The 17030-nt window shown below is 37.0% G+C and overlaps 1 protein-coding gene across 3 annotated transcripts in view; it reads left to right on the top strand.

The window, feature by feature from the left end:
* The window catches only part of ZPBP (zona pellucida binding protein), a 124450-nt gene that overhangs the window by 37637 nt on the left and 69783 nt on the right, over positions 1 to 17030 (top strand). For 2 of the 3 annotated variants that reach the window (XM_078341996.1, XM_054237085.2), the window contains 2 exons: positions 2083 to 2301; positions 4241 to 4309. In XM_078341996.1, the coding sequence (XP_078198122.1) occupies positions 2083 to 2301; positions 4241 to 4309 (288 nt within the window). The remainder of the gene's footprint in view (positions 1 to 2082; positions 2302 to 4240; positions 4310 to 17030) is intronic. The other variant, XM_009002170.5, reaches the window with a different exon arrangement.

Below are 17030 nucleotides of genomic sequence, written 5' to 3'. Positions count from 1 at the left end.
GTGAACCAAGATTGCTTCACTGTACCCCAGCCTGTGTGACAGGGCAAAACTCCATCTCAAAACAAATAAATAAATGAATAAATAAGTAAACAAACTGTAGCAGGAATAATGATTGACCTTATTATAGGTTTTTTTAAATTTGGCTTTGCTGTAACTTGTCGTAAGGAAATGACTTTTAAAATGCTCTCCAGATTAGGAAGTCAAGCCATGGATTCACCCTCAGATATTACCTGCAGTACTTGAGTTAATTCTTTTCTTGAAGTCCCCAGAATATTTAGTTTTCTGGTAAATATTTTGATTTTGCTTCCAAAAATATATTTTACCCAAATTCTGCAAACTATAAATAGCTTTTATTTTTTAAATAAAGCTTTCTTTACTCTGGCAAACAAAAGAAAATCAGCAATGTTTTCAACAAAAAGCCATAAAAATCATTTTAGTCCTGCATCGGTTCAGTCCTACATAATTAATTCTTGTTCTGCTTGATGTTAGATTAGCAATTTGAGTCCAGTTTTTAAAATTCGAGTTATTCAAATTCTTACCCAGTCTAATTGTATGATCTTAGTGTACTCAGTGTATTTACTGTACTAATTATACTTAAAGTCTATTCCATGAATCTTCTTGAAGACACTTTAGGATTTGCAGAGAGCTTTTGAGGAAAAAATAAAAAGGAATAGAATAAAGCAGTAACACGTCAAAAGTGTTTATTAGGGACCAGTTTTGTAGGCACTCTGCCTAGCAACTACACAAATTCCAGACTCACAGAAGGCAAAAAGATGTTCAGTGCATCAGGTGAGTAAGAAGACAGTTTTATCCGTGAAGGAAAAAATTCCTGTCTGTCTAGGGAAGTACCAGCAAGGGCTAATCCTGCAAGTAGCCTCCACACTGCAATGTTAACTCTTTTATGCACATAAACTGATCCTGAATTGTTGCTGGTTTGTGTGTACTTCTGCTGGAGACACAGAAGAATATACTTTTGAAATAGTGTTTCAGAGAATTTGGGGGATATTTGGGCTTAAATTGAGACTTAGTTCTATTTCAGGTAATACCTTGATATGGGTCAGTTTTCTGGAAAGAAAGAAAAGGTTTTCTTTCTCTGTCCCCAGTCATACTGTGACTCACTCCAGTTTCCAGCTCTGACCCCATAGATTCAGCTATGCTATGTGATATTTGTATATATTGTATACCTTTCATATTATAAATCATGATATATGTATGTGTGTATATATATATATATATGATAAATGCATACCTACACTGATGGATGAATCAGTACAAAAAGCATGTTATAATTTTTGTTCAGAAATGAAACCTATAGAGGTCTCTTCATTAATTAGAAGCTGTCTTGTCTCTACTCCAAATACAAAGATGGAGAGTAGCTAAGTATGAAGCTTTTTCTGAGCATAATTGAGGAATAAGCAGGGAGGTCTCCCTTGCTTAAAAGAAGTAGCGACAGAACTTCCTGTTTTGGAAGATGAACTTTTCTAACTTTCGGTATTGTAGTGAATTTCTTTTCATTTTTATTTTTCTTGTGTCATTTCAGTGAGAATTTGGGATGGGCAAAATATATATATATATTCTCAGTTCTAGATGTTGTACTCAACTCAATAAAACTAATTGTGGATTTATTAGAAACACATATTTTTGAATATTCTTCATGGTTATATGACTTTAATTTCTTTGAGATAAATGTTTGAACTCAGAGAAGTGTTACACCTGCGTTTGAGCAGCGTAGTGTTGAGGTTAGGAGCACGGGCTCTGGGACCAGGCTCCGTAAATGAGAATCTTACTTTTGATAGCATAGGCATTGGACATGTGACAAATTTCTGATTCCCTCAATTTCTTTATGATGGATAGAAAATCTTAATGATGTTGAGAGATTTAAATGAGTCACTATTTATAAAGTGTCTATCATGATATTTGATACTTAGTAACTGCAAGGTGTTTGTGAACTAAAAATAAATATAACTGTATATAAAAACTTGTACCAAGAATTTATACCAAATAATGATATTTCTTAACTAGTTGCAGTTTCCATTATTTAAATAACCATTTTTGTGTCTTTCTCTTCTTATTTTTTTACAGCTTATCGTGAGCCTCATTATTATTATCAGTTCACAGCTCGATATCATGCAGCTCCATGCAATAGTATTTATAATATTTCTTTTGAGAAGAAACTTCTTCAGATTTTAAGCAAACTGGTTCTTGACCTTTCATGTGAAATTTCCTTACTTAAGTCTGAATGCCATCATGTTAAAATGCAAAAAGCTGGTTTGCAAAATGAATTGTTCTTTACATTTTCAGGTAAGTCCATACAGTTCTTTAGAAAAGCAACTTGAGGGGTCGGGCGCGGTGGCTCACGCCTGTAATCCCAACACTTTGGGAGGCCGAGGTGGGTGGATCATGAGGTCAAGAGATCGAGACCATCTTGGTCAACATGGTGAAACCCCATCTCTACTAAAAATACAAAAAATTAGCTGGGCATGGTGGCGCGTGCCTGTAATCCCAGCTACTCAGGAGGCTGAGGCAGGAGAATTGCCTGAACCCAGGAGGCGGAGGTTGCGGTGAGCCGAGATCGCGCCATTGCACTCCAGCCTGGCTAACAAGAGCGAAACTCCATCTCAAAAAAAAAAAAAAAAATATATATATATATATATACACACACACACACATACAAGAAGAACCATTCAGCTTAGTGTGCTTTCCTTAATAACGTGGAGTAGAGGCCCAATATTTTCTGGAAAACAAAGAATTGGACTTTATATTTATAATGGTTTGTTTATGAAGGAGCACTTAGGAATACCCATCTGTGTATTTTTAAGGGGTCCCAGTGACAGTAGGGCACCCCTCCCATTTTCATCTCAAATGAAATGTCGCTGCTTGCTATTTTCTTCTTCCTCATTTTTTTTTTCTGCTATCAGACTTTGATTGTATACCCATTTCTCTACTTTCCCTTCTCACTTTTTTTTTTTTGGCCGTCTAGGATTGAAGTTATAGAAACACAATTGAGAGGCATGAAGCTTTAAGGGAAAAGAACAAGAGAAGTTCAGCCCCATTTTCTGTCTTTTATCTCCCTTCTCTTTCCTTCTCTCTTCCCTTCTCTTCTCCCCTCTTTCCTTCTCCTCTGCCCTCACCTTCCCTCCCCTCTGCTGGCTACTCTACTTCCCTTCTCTGGCGTCCCCCTCCTTCTCTCTTCTCTTCTCCAGAAATACATTGAGAGTTTTTCTCCAGCCTCTGAGACTAATTACCAGAAATAGAATCTTTCTTTATTTCTTCAAGGACTTATTATTAGCATTCATAGGATTTATGGGGTCTTTGTTCCCAGGTCTGTTTAAAAAGTAGATCAGTCCTTAGAAAACCTGAAAGTGTGACTCACTTTGGGTTCAGCACTTTGGGAGGCCAAGGCATGTGGATCACTTGAGGTTAGGAGTTTTGAGACCAGCCTGGCCAACATGGTGAAACTTACCTCTAATAAAAATGTAAAAAATAGCCAGTCATGGTGGTGTGGGCCTATAGTCCCAGCTACTTAGGAGGCTGAGGCAGGAGAATCACTTGAACTCAGGAAGTGGAGGTTGCAGCAACCAGAGATCGTGCCACTGCACTCCAGCCTGAGTGACAGAGTGAGACAAAAAATAGAGAGAGAGAAAGAAAGTGAGAAAGAAAGAAGGAAAGAAAGAGAAAGAAAGAAAAAGAACCTGAAAGTGTACTGAAACTCATAAAAGAAATAATACCTAATAGAAACGAAGCATTGTGGGCTTGATTTGCATTTCTCCAAAGGCAAATGTTGTTGAACATCTTCTCATGCTTTTTTGGTCATTTGTGTATCTTCTTTGGAGAAGCGTTTATTCAAGTCCTTTGCTCAATTTAAAATTGGGTTGTGTGTCTTTTTGGTGTTGTTGTAAAAGTTCGTTGTATATTCCTAATACTGGATTCTAATTAATATGTGATATGCAAATATTTCTTCTATTTTATAGATTGTTTTCTCACTTTCTTAATAATGTCCTTTGATGCTCAATTGATTTTAATTTTGATGAACTCCAGTTTACCTATTTTTTCCTTGTGTTTCTTGTACTTCGGGTGATGTTTATAAGAATATATTGCCAAATCTGAGGTCATGAAGATTTATCCCTTCTGTAATTTTAGCTGTTACGTTTAGATCTAAAATTCTTTTTGAGCTAATTGTGTATATAGTGTAAGGTATAGGTTCAATCTTATACTTCATATTTTGCATGTGGCTATCCAGTTGCCCAAGAACATTTGTTGAAGAGACCATTCTTTTCCAGATTGAATTGTCTTGGCACCCTTATTGAAGGTCAGTTAACCATAAATATATGGACTTATCTCGATTCTCAAGTCTATTGCATAGTTCTGTTTTTCTGTTCTTATGTTAGTATGCCATTTTGATTACTGTAGCTTTGTGGTGCTTTTGAAGTTGAGAAGTGAGAGTTCCCTAAATTTTGTTCTTTCTTTTTAACATTGTTTTGGTAATTTGAGAGTGATTATAATTCCGTATGATTTTTAGCATCTCCTTCCCCGTTTGTGATGAAAATCACCATTGGAGTTTTGATAGGGATTGCATTGGATCTGAACATAGCTTTGGATATTATTGCCACCTTAACAATATTAAGTCTTGTAATCTGGGAACACAGGATAACTTTGCATTTATTTGAACCTGTTTAATTTCTTTCAGCAGCATTTCAGAGTTTTCCATGTATAAGCATAGTCCTGTAACTCTTGGCAAATGTATTTTGAAGTATTTTATTATTTCTGATGCTATTATAAGTGGAATTTTCTTAGTTCCCTTTATACGTTGTTCATGGCAAGTGTATAGAAATACACTGGGTTTTTAAAAATGGATTCTGCACCATTGGTTGAATTGCTTTATTAGCTCTAATAGTGGTTTTTGGCTTTGTTTTGTTTTGGGGAAATATTTAATAGTTTTTATGGAGAAGATCACATTGTCTGTGGCTAACAATATTTTTACTTAGCCCTTCCCACCCTAGATAAATTTTCCACATTTTTCTTGCAAAATTGTTCTTGCTTTAACTTTCAGCACAATGTTTAGTAGAAGGGGCAATATTGGCATCTTTGTTTTGTACTTGATCTTAGGAGGAAAGCTTTCAGTCTTTTCCTGTTAAATATGGTATTTGCTGTGGGTTTATAATTAAAGGATTTTTTTTATTTTGTTAAATACTACTTTTATATGAAATAAGATTATTTATGTGTTTTTTATTTTCACCCTGCCTTCTATTAATACAGTATACTCTATTTTGATTGTTATATATTGAACAACCTTTGCTTTCCTGGAACATACCCTACTTGGTATGTTCTTCACTATGCTACTGGAATTGGTTTGTTATGTTTTTATTAAGAATTTTTGCATTCATGATGGGTATTGGCCTGTAATCCTATCATTTTCTGGCATTGGTGTCAGGGTAATGCTAGCTTCATGTTATGAGTTAGGAAGGATTACCTCCTCTTCTATTCTTTTGGAAGAAAGTGAGATGAATTTTATTTAATTCTTCTTTGACTGATAGAATATACATCACTGAGAGTTTTGGGTTCTGGGTTTTTCTTTGTTGGAAGGTTTTTGATTACTGATTCAAACTTCTTACTTAGTTATAGACCTATTCGTATTTTCTGTTTCTTCTTGAGTCAGTTTTGGTAGTTTGTTTGTGTCTAGCTAGTTATCTCATTTAGATTACTTAATTTATTGGCCTATGATGTTTATAGCATTCTCTTGTTATCCTTTTTATTTCTGAAAGATAGGTAGTAATGTCTCTACTTTGCTTTCTCTGTCTATGTGAATGTTTGCCAATTTTATTGTGTTTCTTCCAAAAGCCAATTTTGAAAAAAAATTTCTTTTTGCTTTTTCTATTCTCTATTTAGTTCATATCTTTTCTCCTCTTTATTATTTTTGCTACCTCTGGGTTTAATTCATTCTTTTTCTATTTTTTTAAGCTGTAACATTAAGTAATTGATTTGAAGTCTTTCTTCTTGTTAAGTATAGGTATTTATACTCACATATGTCCTTCTGAGTACTGTTTTAACTACAATCCATTCTTTTTGGTATGTTGTATTTTTATTTTCATTCATCTGCAAGTACTTTCATGTAATTTTTTTCCCTTGTAAATTTTTTTGACCTGTTGGTTGTTTAGGAGTATGTCGTTCCATTTCCACATATTTGTGAACATGCTAGATTTCCTTCTGTTATGGCTTTCTGATTTCTTTCTTTTGTGGTCACAGAAGTCTAGTCCAAATGACCACCAGGATGGCTAAATAGTAGAAATAAGAGATTTATTGGTGACATCAACTTACAGTCTGGAAAGATACACTCTTTGTTATGGACTGAAGGCACTCTCTCTTCCAAAAGGGAAAGAGGAGGTTGGGTTTTATGTCTCACAGGGTCCATATTAACAATAGAGTCTTCTATATTCAGTTTGTTTTGGGGTAAAGCTATACAGTTGCCTTCAGTATTCAGTAACATACTGTACAGGTTAGCCTAGTAGCAATAGCCTATACCATATAGCCTAGATGTGTGGTAGGCTATACCATTTAGGGTTTCTTTAAGTACAACCTATGATGTTTGCACAATAACAAAATTGCCTAACAACACATTGCTTAGAAAGTGTCTCTATCATTAAGTGATACATGACTATATTTCTTATCTTCTTCTTTACTTGCATTGAATTTTCATTTTTTAGTTTCCCAAATGGAAGCTTCAACTATTGAATTTAATTCTTTCTTCTTTTTTATGTATGTATTCAATGCTATAAATTTCTCTCTAAGCACTGCTTTTACTGCATACCACAATTTTTGATAAGTTGTTTCACTTTCATTTAGTTCAAAATATTTTAGAATTTTTCTTGAGACTTCTTTTCTGACCATTGTATTGTATATTAGTATGTTGTTTAATGTCTTAGTATTTTGGGGTTTGGCAACTATGTTTCTGTTAATGATTTCAAGATGAATTCTGTTGTGGTCTGAGAGCATACATTGTGTGATTTTTATTCTTTTAAATATGTTGAGGTGTTTTTTATATGGCCCAACCTGTGGTTTGTCTTGTGAATATTTTATGTGATCTTGAGAAGAAAATGTATTCTGCACTCTTTGGATGAAATCTTCTTTACATATCTGTTGGATACAGTTGATTGATGGTGCCCTTTAGGTCAAATGTGTCCTGATTTTTTGCTTTCTGGATTTGGTAGTTACTGATACAGGGTATTGAAGTGTCCATCTTTAATACTGTATTCTTCTGTTTCTCCTTGAAGTTCTGTCATTTTTGTTTCACATATTGTTACTCTGTGTTATTACACAAATACTCATTAGGGATTTTTATGTCTTTTTAGAGAATTGACACTTTCATCATTATATAATGACTCTATCTATTCCTGATAATTTTGTTTGCTATGATATCTGTTTTGTCTGAAATTAATATTGCTACTCCAGTTTTTTTCTAAGTTAGCATAATATAGTTTTCTTCATCACTTTACTTTTAATCTTTTCATGTTTTTATATTTAAAGAGGATTTCGTTAAACAACATATGATTGCTCCTTTAGCTCAGAGGAGTTTGTTACTACCCACCTTCTGAAGCCTAGTTCTGTCAATTCATCACACTCATTCTCTGTCCAGTTTTGTTTGCTTGCTGGTGAGGAGTTGTGATCCTTTGGAGAGGAAGAGGTGTTCTGGTTTTTGAAATTTTCAGCCTTTTTGTGCTGATTTCTTCCTATATTTGTGGATTTATCTACCTTTGCTCTTTGAAGTTGATGACCTTCAGGTGGGATCTCTGAGAGGATGTCTTTTTTTTTTTTTGATGTTAATACTATTCCTATCTGTTGGTTAGTTTTTCTTCTAACAGTTGGGCTCCTCTGCTGCAGATCTGCTGGAGTTTGCTGTTCACTCCAGACCCTGTTTTCCTGGGTATCACCAGCAGAGGTTGCAGAAAAGCAAAGATTGCTGCCTGAATTTTTCCTCTGGAAGCTGCTTCTTAGCAGGGCACCTGCCAAATACCAGCCAGAGCTCTCCTGTATGAGGTATCTGTTGGCCCCCACTGGGAGGTGTCTCCAAGTCTGGATACATAAGGGTCAGGGGCTCACTTGAGGAGGCAGCCTGTCCCTTATCAGAGCTTGAATGCTGTGCTTAGAGGTCTGCTGCTCTCTTCAGAGCTGTCAGGCAAAGACATTCAAGTGTGCTGAAGCTGTGTACACAACCGCCACTCCCCCCAGGTGCTCTGTCCCAGGGAGATGGGGTTGTATCGATAGGTCTCTGAATGGGGTTGCTGTCGTTTTTTTTGGAGATGCCCTGCCCAGAGAGGAGAAGCAGTGTGCTCTACCCAGCTTGAACTTCCCTGAGGCTTTGTTTACACTGTGAGAGTAAAACTGCATACTCTAGTCTCAGCAATGGCCAGTGTCCTTCCCTCTGCCCATCCCACCCCTCCCCCACCAAACTCGAGGATCTCAGGTTGTGCTGGCAATGAGAATTTCAAGCCAGTGGATCTTAGCCTGGTGGTCTCCATGTGGGTGGGAACTGCCAAGCCAGACTACTTGGCTCCCTGGCTTCAGTACCCTTTCTAGGGAAGTGAGTGGTTCTTTCTTGCTGGCATTCCAGGTGCCACTGGGATATGAAAAAAGCTCTTGTGGCTAGCTCAATTTCTGTCCAAACAGCTGCCCAGTTTTGTACTTGAAACCCAGGGCCCTAGTAGTGTAGGCACCAGAGGAAATCTCCTGATCTGCCAATTGTGAAGACTCTAGGAGAAGCACATAGTATCTGGGTTGGAGTAATTAATAGCCTACTAACCAAAAAAATCCAGGACCAGATGGATTCACAACTGACTTCTACCAGAGGTACAAAGAGAAACTGGTTCCATTCCTTTTGAAACCATTCCAAACCATAGAAAAAGAAGGAATCCTCCCTACTTCATTTTATGAGCCCAGCATCATCCTGATACCAAAACCTGGCAGAAACACAACAAATAAAGAAAAATTAAGGCCAGTTTCCCTGATGAACATCGATGGAAAAATTCTCAGTAAAAGACTGGCAAACCAAATCCAGCAGCACATGAAAAACTTATCTACCACAATCAAGTCAGCTTCATCCTGGGATGTAAGTCTTGTTCAACATATGCAAATCAATAAACATAAAATCCATTGCATAAATAGAACCACTGACAAAAAACACATGATTATCTCAATAGATGAAGAAAAGGCCTTTGACAAAATTCAACAGCCTTTCATGCTGAAAACCCTCAATAAACTAGGTATTGATGGAACATATCTCAAAATAATGAGACCTATTTATGACAGACCCACAGCCGATATCATACTGAATGGGCAAAGACTGGAAGCATTCCTTTGAAAACTGGCACAAGCAAGGATGCCCTCTTTCACCACTCCTATTAGTATTGGAAGTTCTGGCCATGGCAATCAGGCAAGAGAAAGAAATAAAGCATATCTAATTAGGAAAAGAGGAAGTCAAATTGTCTCTGTTTGCAGATGACATGATTGTATATTTACAAAACCCCATCATCTCAGCCCAAAATCTCCTTAAGCTGATAAGCAACTTCAGCAAAGTCTCAGGATACAAAATCAATGTACAAAAATCACAAGCATTCCTATACACCCAGTAACAGACAATCAGAGAGTAAAATCATGAGTTAACTCCCATTCACAATTGCTACAAAGAAAATAAAATACCTACAAATACAACTGACAAGGGATGTGAAGGATCTCTTCAAGGAGAACTGCAAACCACTACTTAAGGAAATAAGAGAGGACACAAACAAATGGAAAAACATCCCATGCTAATGGATAGAAAGAATCAACATCATGAAAATGGCCATACTGCTCAAAGTAATTTGTAGATTCAGTGCTATCCATGTGAAGCTACCATTTACTTTCTTCACAGAATTGGTAAAAAACTACTTTAGATTTCATATGGAACCAAAAAAGAGCCCTTATAGCCAAGTCAATCCTAAGCAAAAAGAACAAAGTTGGAGGCATCACGCTACCTGACTTAAAACTATACTGCAAGACTACAGTAACCAAAACAGCATGATACTGGAACCAATACAGATATATAGACCAATGGAACAGAATAGAGGCCTCAGAAATAACACCACACAGCTACAACCATCTGATCTTTGACAAACCTGGCAAAAACAAGCAATGGGTAAAGGATTCCCTATTTAATAAATGGTGTTGGGAAAACTGGCTAGCCATATGCAGAAAGCTGAAACTGGACCCCTTCCTTATACTTTATACAGAAATTAACTCAAGATGGATTAAAGGCTAAAATGTAAGACCTAAAACCATAAAAACCCCAGAAGAAAACGTAGGCAAAACCATTCAGGACATTAGCATGGGCAAAGAATTCATGAGCAATAGGAACAAAAGCCAAAACAGACATTTGGGGTCTAAATAAACTAAAGATCTTTTGCACAGCAAAAGAAACTGTCGTTAGATTGAACAGGCAACCTACATAATGGGAGAAAATTTTTGTGATCTATCTGACAAACAACTTAAATAAATTTACAAAAAAAAAAAACATAAAAAAGTAGGCAAAGGATATGAACAGACACTTCTCAAAAGAAGACATTTATGCACCCAACAAACATATGAAAAAAAACTTATCATCACTGGTCATTAGAGAAATGCAAATCAAAACCACAATTAGATACCATTTCATGCCAGTTAGAATGGTGATCATTAAAAAGTAAGGAAACAGCAGATACTGGAGAGGATGTGGAGAAATAGGGAAGCTTTTACACTGTTGGTGGGAGTGTAAATTAGTTCAACCATTGTGGAAGACAGCGTGGCAATTCCTCAAGGATCTAGAACTAGAAATACCATTTGATCCAGCAATCTGATTACTGGGATAACCCAAAGGATTATAAATTGTTCTACTATAAAGACACATGCACACATATATTTATTGTGGCACTGTTCACAATAGCAAAGACTTGGAACCAATCCAAATACTCATCAGCAATAGACTGGATAAGAAAATGTGGCACATATACACCATGGAATACTATACAGCCATAAAAAAGGATGAGTTCATATCCTTTATAGGGACATGGATGAAGCTGGAAACCATCATTCTCAGCAAACTGACACAAGAACCAAAAACTAAACACAGCATGTTCTCACTCATAAGTGGGTATTGAACAATGAGAACACATGGACACAGGAATGGGAACATCATACCCCAGGGCCTGTTGGGGGTTGGTGGCTTGGGGAGGGATAGCATTAGGGGAAATACGTGATGTAGATGTAGATGATGGGCTGACAGTTGCAGCAGACCACCATGGCACATATCTACCTATGTAACAAACCTGCACATTCTGCACATGTACCCCAGTACTTAAAGAATAATAATAATGTTTTAAAAAACCGTATGATTGGGTATTTTTTAAAATGCACTCTGATGGTCTTTTAGTTGGTGTATTTATACCATTGATATATAAAGTAATTATTAATATGATTGGAGTAACATCTACCATATTTGTTACTGTTTTGTATTGCCCTTTCATTTTTACTTTTTCTCCCTTCTCTTACATGTATGTATGTATGTATGTATGTCTAGAGACAAGATCTTCTGTTGCACAGGCTGGAGTACAGTGAAGGATTATAGCTTACTGTAACCTTGAACTCCTGGGCTCAAGCAGTTCCCCCTAAGTAAGCTCCTCAGCCTCAGCTCCCCCTCAGCCTCCTAAGTAAGCTAGCACACCACCATGCCTGGCTTAAAAAAAAAGTTTTTTTTTTTAACAGATGGGGTCTTGCTGTTTTGCCCAGGCTGATCTTGAACCCATGCCCTCCAGCAATCTCCTACCTCAAGCTCTCAAAGTGCTGGGATTGCAGGCATGAAACACCGCACCTAGCCCTTTTTCTTGTTTTAATCAGGTATTTTACGTGATTCCATTTCTCTTCTCTTAGCTTATCAATTATACTTTTTTAAATTACTCTTTTAGTGGTTGTTCTAGAATTTGTAATATACATTTATGATTAATTGAAGTCCACTTTCAAATAACACTATGCCATTTGAAGAGTAGTGTAATTGCCTTATAACATAGTATTCTGATTCATCCCTCTTCCCCTTGTAAAACTGCTGTTATTTAACTTTTCCATGAGCTTTAATACTGAATGCATTGTTGCTTTTATTATTTTTAGCTAGCTATTATCCATTAGATAAATCAAGAATAAAGTAATATATTTTTAAAACTTTTATTTATTCCTTCTCTAATGCATTCCTTTGTTTACATAGATATGTGTTTTAAATGTATATTTTCCTTATCTCTAAAGAACATCCTTTAACATTTCTTGCAAGTCAGGGCTATGGAAACAGATTTTCCCGATTGCTGTTGATATGAGAAAGTCTTTCAGTTTTTAAAGGATAACGTAAATGAATGCTGAATTCTAGGATGGTAGATTTTTTCCTCAGTGCTTTGAATATTTCACTTCACTTTTCTGCATACATGGTTTTTGAAGGGTAGTCTTTTTTTTAAGAAAAATGAAAGAAAGGAAGAAAAAGACAGAAAAGAAAGAAAAAGAGAGAAAAAAAAGAATAAAAGAGAGAAAGAGGGAGAGAGAACGGGATTCTTGCTTTATTGCCCAGGCTAGAATGAAGTTTAAAAATGGGTATTGAAAACCTCTTTTATGCCAATAAATGTGCTTAACAATGGAGACAGGAAGGAATAAGGGAGGAAAATAACAAAAAAGCAGCCAACCAATATTTCATTTAAACCTGTGAAATGCTATACAACTGCTTTAGAATAGATGTGATGTGATACTAATAAAAATGTATGTTTTGTGGATTTGAGGTGGAGAGTTCTGTAAATGTTTTTTAAGTTTACTTATTTCAGGTCTGAGTTCAAGTCCTGGATATCCCTGTTAATTTTCTGTCTCGTTGATCTGTCTAATATTGACAATGTAGTGTTAAAGTCTCCCACTATTATTAAGTGGGAGTCTAAGTCTCTTTGTAGGTCATTAAGAACTTGCCTTATCATGCTCGCTTCAGCAGCACATACACTAAAAAAGGAACTTGCTTTATGTATCTGGGTGCTCCTGTATTGGGTACATACATATTTAGGATCGTTACCTCTTCTTTTTGCATTGATCCTTTTACCATCATGTAATGGCTTTTTTTGTCTCTTTTGGTCTTTGTTGCTTTAAAGTCTATTTTATCAGAGACGAGAATTGCAACTCCTGGTTTTTTTTTTTCTCTCCATTTGGTTGCTAAATCTTCCTCCATCCCTTTGTTTTTAGTCTTTGTGTATCCTTGCATGTGAGATGGGTCTGGATGCAGCATACTGATGGGTTTTGGCTTTTTGTTTAATTTGCCTGTGTCTTTTGATTGGGACATTTGATCCATTTAAATTTGGGATTGATATTGATATATATGAGTTTATTACTGCCATTTAATGCTGGCTGGATGTTTTGCCCATTAGTTGATGTAAATTCTTCATTATGGTGATGGTCTATACCTTTTGGTATGTTTTTGGAGTGGCTGATATTAGTTGTTTCTTTCTATGTGTAATGCTTCTTTCAGAAGCTCTTGTAAAGCAGGCCTGGTGGTGATGAAATCTCTGAGTACTTGCTTGTTTGCAAAAAATTTTATTTTTCCTTCACTTATGAAGCTTAGTTTGGTTGGATATGAAATTCTGGGTTGAAAATTCTTTTCTTTAAGGATGTTGAATATTGGCCCCCACTCTCTTCTGGCTTGTAGGCTTTCTGCTGAGAAATCTGTTGTGAGTCTGATAGGCTTTCCTTTGTGGGTAACCTGATCTTTTTCTCTGGCTGCCCTTAGTAGGGCAGCCTACTAAATGAAGGAGAAACTTCATTTCAACCCTGGTGAATCTAACGATTATGTGCCTTGGGGTTGCTCTTCTTGAGGAATATCTTTGTGGTGTTCTCTGTATTACCCGGAGTTGAGTACTGTCCTGCCTTGCTAGGTTGGGAAAGTTTTCCTGGATAATATCCTGAAGAATATTTTCCAGCTTGGATTCATTCTCTTCATCACATTCAGGTACACCTGTCAAACGTAGATTAGATCTTTTCACATAGTCCCATATTTCTTGGAGACTTTGCTTATTCCTTTTTAGCCTTTTTTCTCTAACCTTGTCTTCTCATTTTATTTCATTAAGTTGGTCTTTGACCTCTGATATCCTGTCTTCTGCTTGATCAATTCGACTGTTAAAACTTGCATATACTTTGTGAAGTTTTCATATTGTGTTTTTCAGCTCTATTAATTCACTTACATTCCTCTCTAAATTGTCTATTCTCATTAGCATTTCATCAAACCTTTTTCAAGGTTCTTAGTTTCTTTGCATTGGGTTAGAACATGTTCTTTTAGCTCACAGAAGTTTCTTACTATCCACCCTGATTCAGTCAATTTATCACACTCATTCTCCATCAGGCCTTGTTGCATTGCTGATGAGGAGCTGTAGGAGGAGAGACATTCTGATTTCAGATATTTTCAGCCTTTTTGCCTGGTTTCTTCCCATCTTTGTGGATTTACCCACCTGTCGTCTTTGTAATTACTGACTTTCAGATTGGGTCTCAGAGTGGATGTCCACCTTGTTGGTGATGAAGTTTTTTCTGTTTCTTAGTTTTCTTTCAGCGGACGCCCCTCCCCCACAGAGCGAGACCTTCCCGGGTTCAGCTGTGCTTGCTGTGAAACTCTCAGTCTTCAGCGCTTCCAATTCCTGTTTTTTTGTGGGGGGCACTGCGCCAGCTGAAACAGCGGCATTGAGATTCATGGCACTTTTCTGCCCGGGAATCTCCTGGTCTGGCTCCCCGCTTCAGTCCCCCCTTCAATCAGCTGAATGGGCGACTTTGCCTTCTCAGAGCTCCAAACGCCAACTAAAAGGGCACCCAGTTCCATATATTCTGCACTGAGAACTGCTGCACTGGGGTGCTGGCAAAGTAGCCGCACTGGCCAAAAGAGTTGCTCTGGTGACCCGTGGGGCTCCTCCACTGGGAATCTCCTGATCCGTGGGCAACAAAAATTTGTCTGGAAGTGTGGTGTCCACTCACTCTCTGCACTTTTACTGGGAGCTACAATCCTGAGCTCTTATGTCTTACATAATTCTAATTCATGCACCTCTTTGGTAATGAGTCCATTCTAGCATCTTGCAATATCTTTTCTCCATTTTTGATTTTCTGTAGTTTGAATAGGGTGTGTGTGTATGTGTGTGTGTGTGTGTGTTTTGCATTTTTCTTGCTTGAGGTTCTCTGAGTTTCCTGGATCTTTACTTTGGTGTCTGTCATTAATCTTGGAAAATTCTTAGCAATTTTTGCTTCAAATATTTCTTCTGCTCCTTTCTTCTCCTTCTGGCATTACCATTTTGTATATTATACAACTTATGTTATTGGATTCCACAGTTCTTGGGTATTCTTTTCTTGTTTTTTTTTTAATTTGTTTTTTCTTTGAGAAATTTCTACTTATGTATTTTCTTTTCTTTATTTATTTTTTATTGCATTTTAGGTTTTGGGGTACATGTGAAGAACATGCAAGACCGTTGCATAGGTATACACATGGCAGTGTGTTTTGCTTCCTTTCTCCCCTTCACCCACATTTGGCATTTCTCCCCAGGCTATCCCTCCCCACCTCCCCCTCCCTCTGGCCCTCCCCTTTTCCCCCCAATAGACCCCAGTGTTTAGTACTCCCCTCCCTCTGTCCATGTGTTCTCATTTTTCATCACCCACCTATGAGTGAGAATATGCGGTGTTTCATTTTCTGTTCTTGTGTCAGTTAGCTGAGAATGATGTTCTCCAGATTCATCCATGTCCCTACAAACGACACAAACTCATCGTTTCTGATTGTTGCATAATATTCCATGGTATATATGTGCCACATTTTCCCAATCCAGTCTATCATCGATGGGCATTTGGCTTGATTCCAGGTCTTTGCTATTGTAAACAGTGCTGCAATGAACATTCGTGTGCATGTGTCCTTATAGTAGAACGATTTATAGTCCTTTGGATATATACCCAGTAATGGGATTGCTGGGTCAAATGGAATTTCTATTTCTAAGGCCTTGAGGAATCACCACACTGTCTTCCACAATGGTTGAACTAATTTACACTCCCACCAACAGTGTAAAAGTGTTCCTTTTTCTCCACATCCTCTCCAGCATCTGTTGTCACCAGATTTTTTAATGATTGCTATTCTAACTGGCGTGAGATGGTATCTCAATGTGGTTTTGATTTGCATCTCTCTGATGACCAGTGACGATGAGCATTTTTTCCTATGATTGTTGGCCTCATATATGTCTTCTTTCGTAAAGTGTTCATATCCTTTGCCCAATTTTGAATGGGCTTGTTTGTTTTTTTCCTGTAAATCTGTTTGAGTACTTTGTAAATTCTGGATATCAGCCCTTTGTCTCAAAGTAATAAAAGCTATTTATGACAAACCAACAGCCAATAACATACTGAATGGGCAAAAACCGGAAGCATTCCCTTTGAAATTCGGCACTAGACAAGGATGCACTCTTTCACCACTCCTATTCAATATAGTACTGGAAGTTCTAGCCAGAGCAATCAGGCAAGAAAAAGAAATAAAGGGTATTCAAATAGGAAAGGTGGAAGCCAAATTGACTGTATTTGCAGACGACATGATAGTATACCTAGAAGACTCCATCGCCTCAGCCCAAAAACTCCTGAAACTGATAAGCAACTTCAGCAAAGTCTCAGTATATAAAATCAATGTGCAAAAATCACAAGCATTCCTCTACACCAATAACAGACTTAAAGAAAGCCAAATCAAGAACGACCTGCCATTCACAATTGCTACAAAAAGAATAAAATACGTTGGAATACAACTCACAAGGAAAGTAAGGGGCCTCTTCAAGGAAAACTACAAACCACTGCTCAACGAAATCAGAGAGGACACAAACAGATGGAGAAACATTCCATGTTCATGGTTAGGAAGAATTAATATCATGAAAATGGCTATACTGCCCAAAGTAATTTACAGAACCAACGCTATCCCCATCAAGCTACCATTGACTTTCTTCACAGAACTGGAAAAAACC

This window comes from Callithrix jacchus, chromosome 11, assembly GCF_049354715.1.
Source record: "Callithrix jacchus isolate 240 chromosome 11, calJac240_pri, whole genome shotgun sequence".
NCBI lineage: Eukaryota > Metazoa > Chordata > Mammalia > Primates > Cebidae > Callithrix > Callithrix jacchus.
The sequence above is the reverse complement of the archived record's forward strand: the minus strand, read 5'-3'. Positions and strand labels throughout refer to the sequence as shown.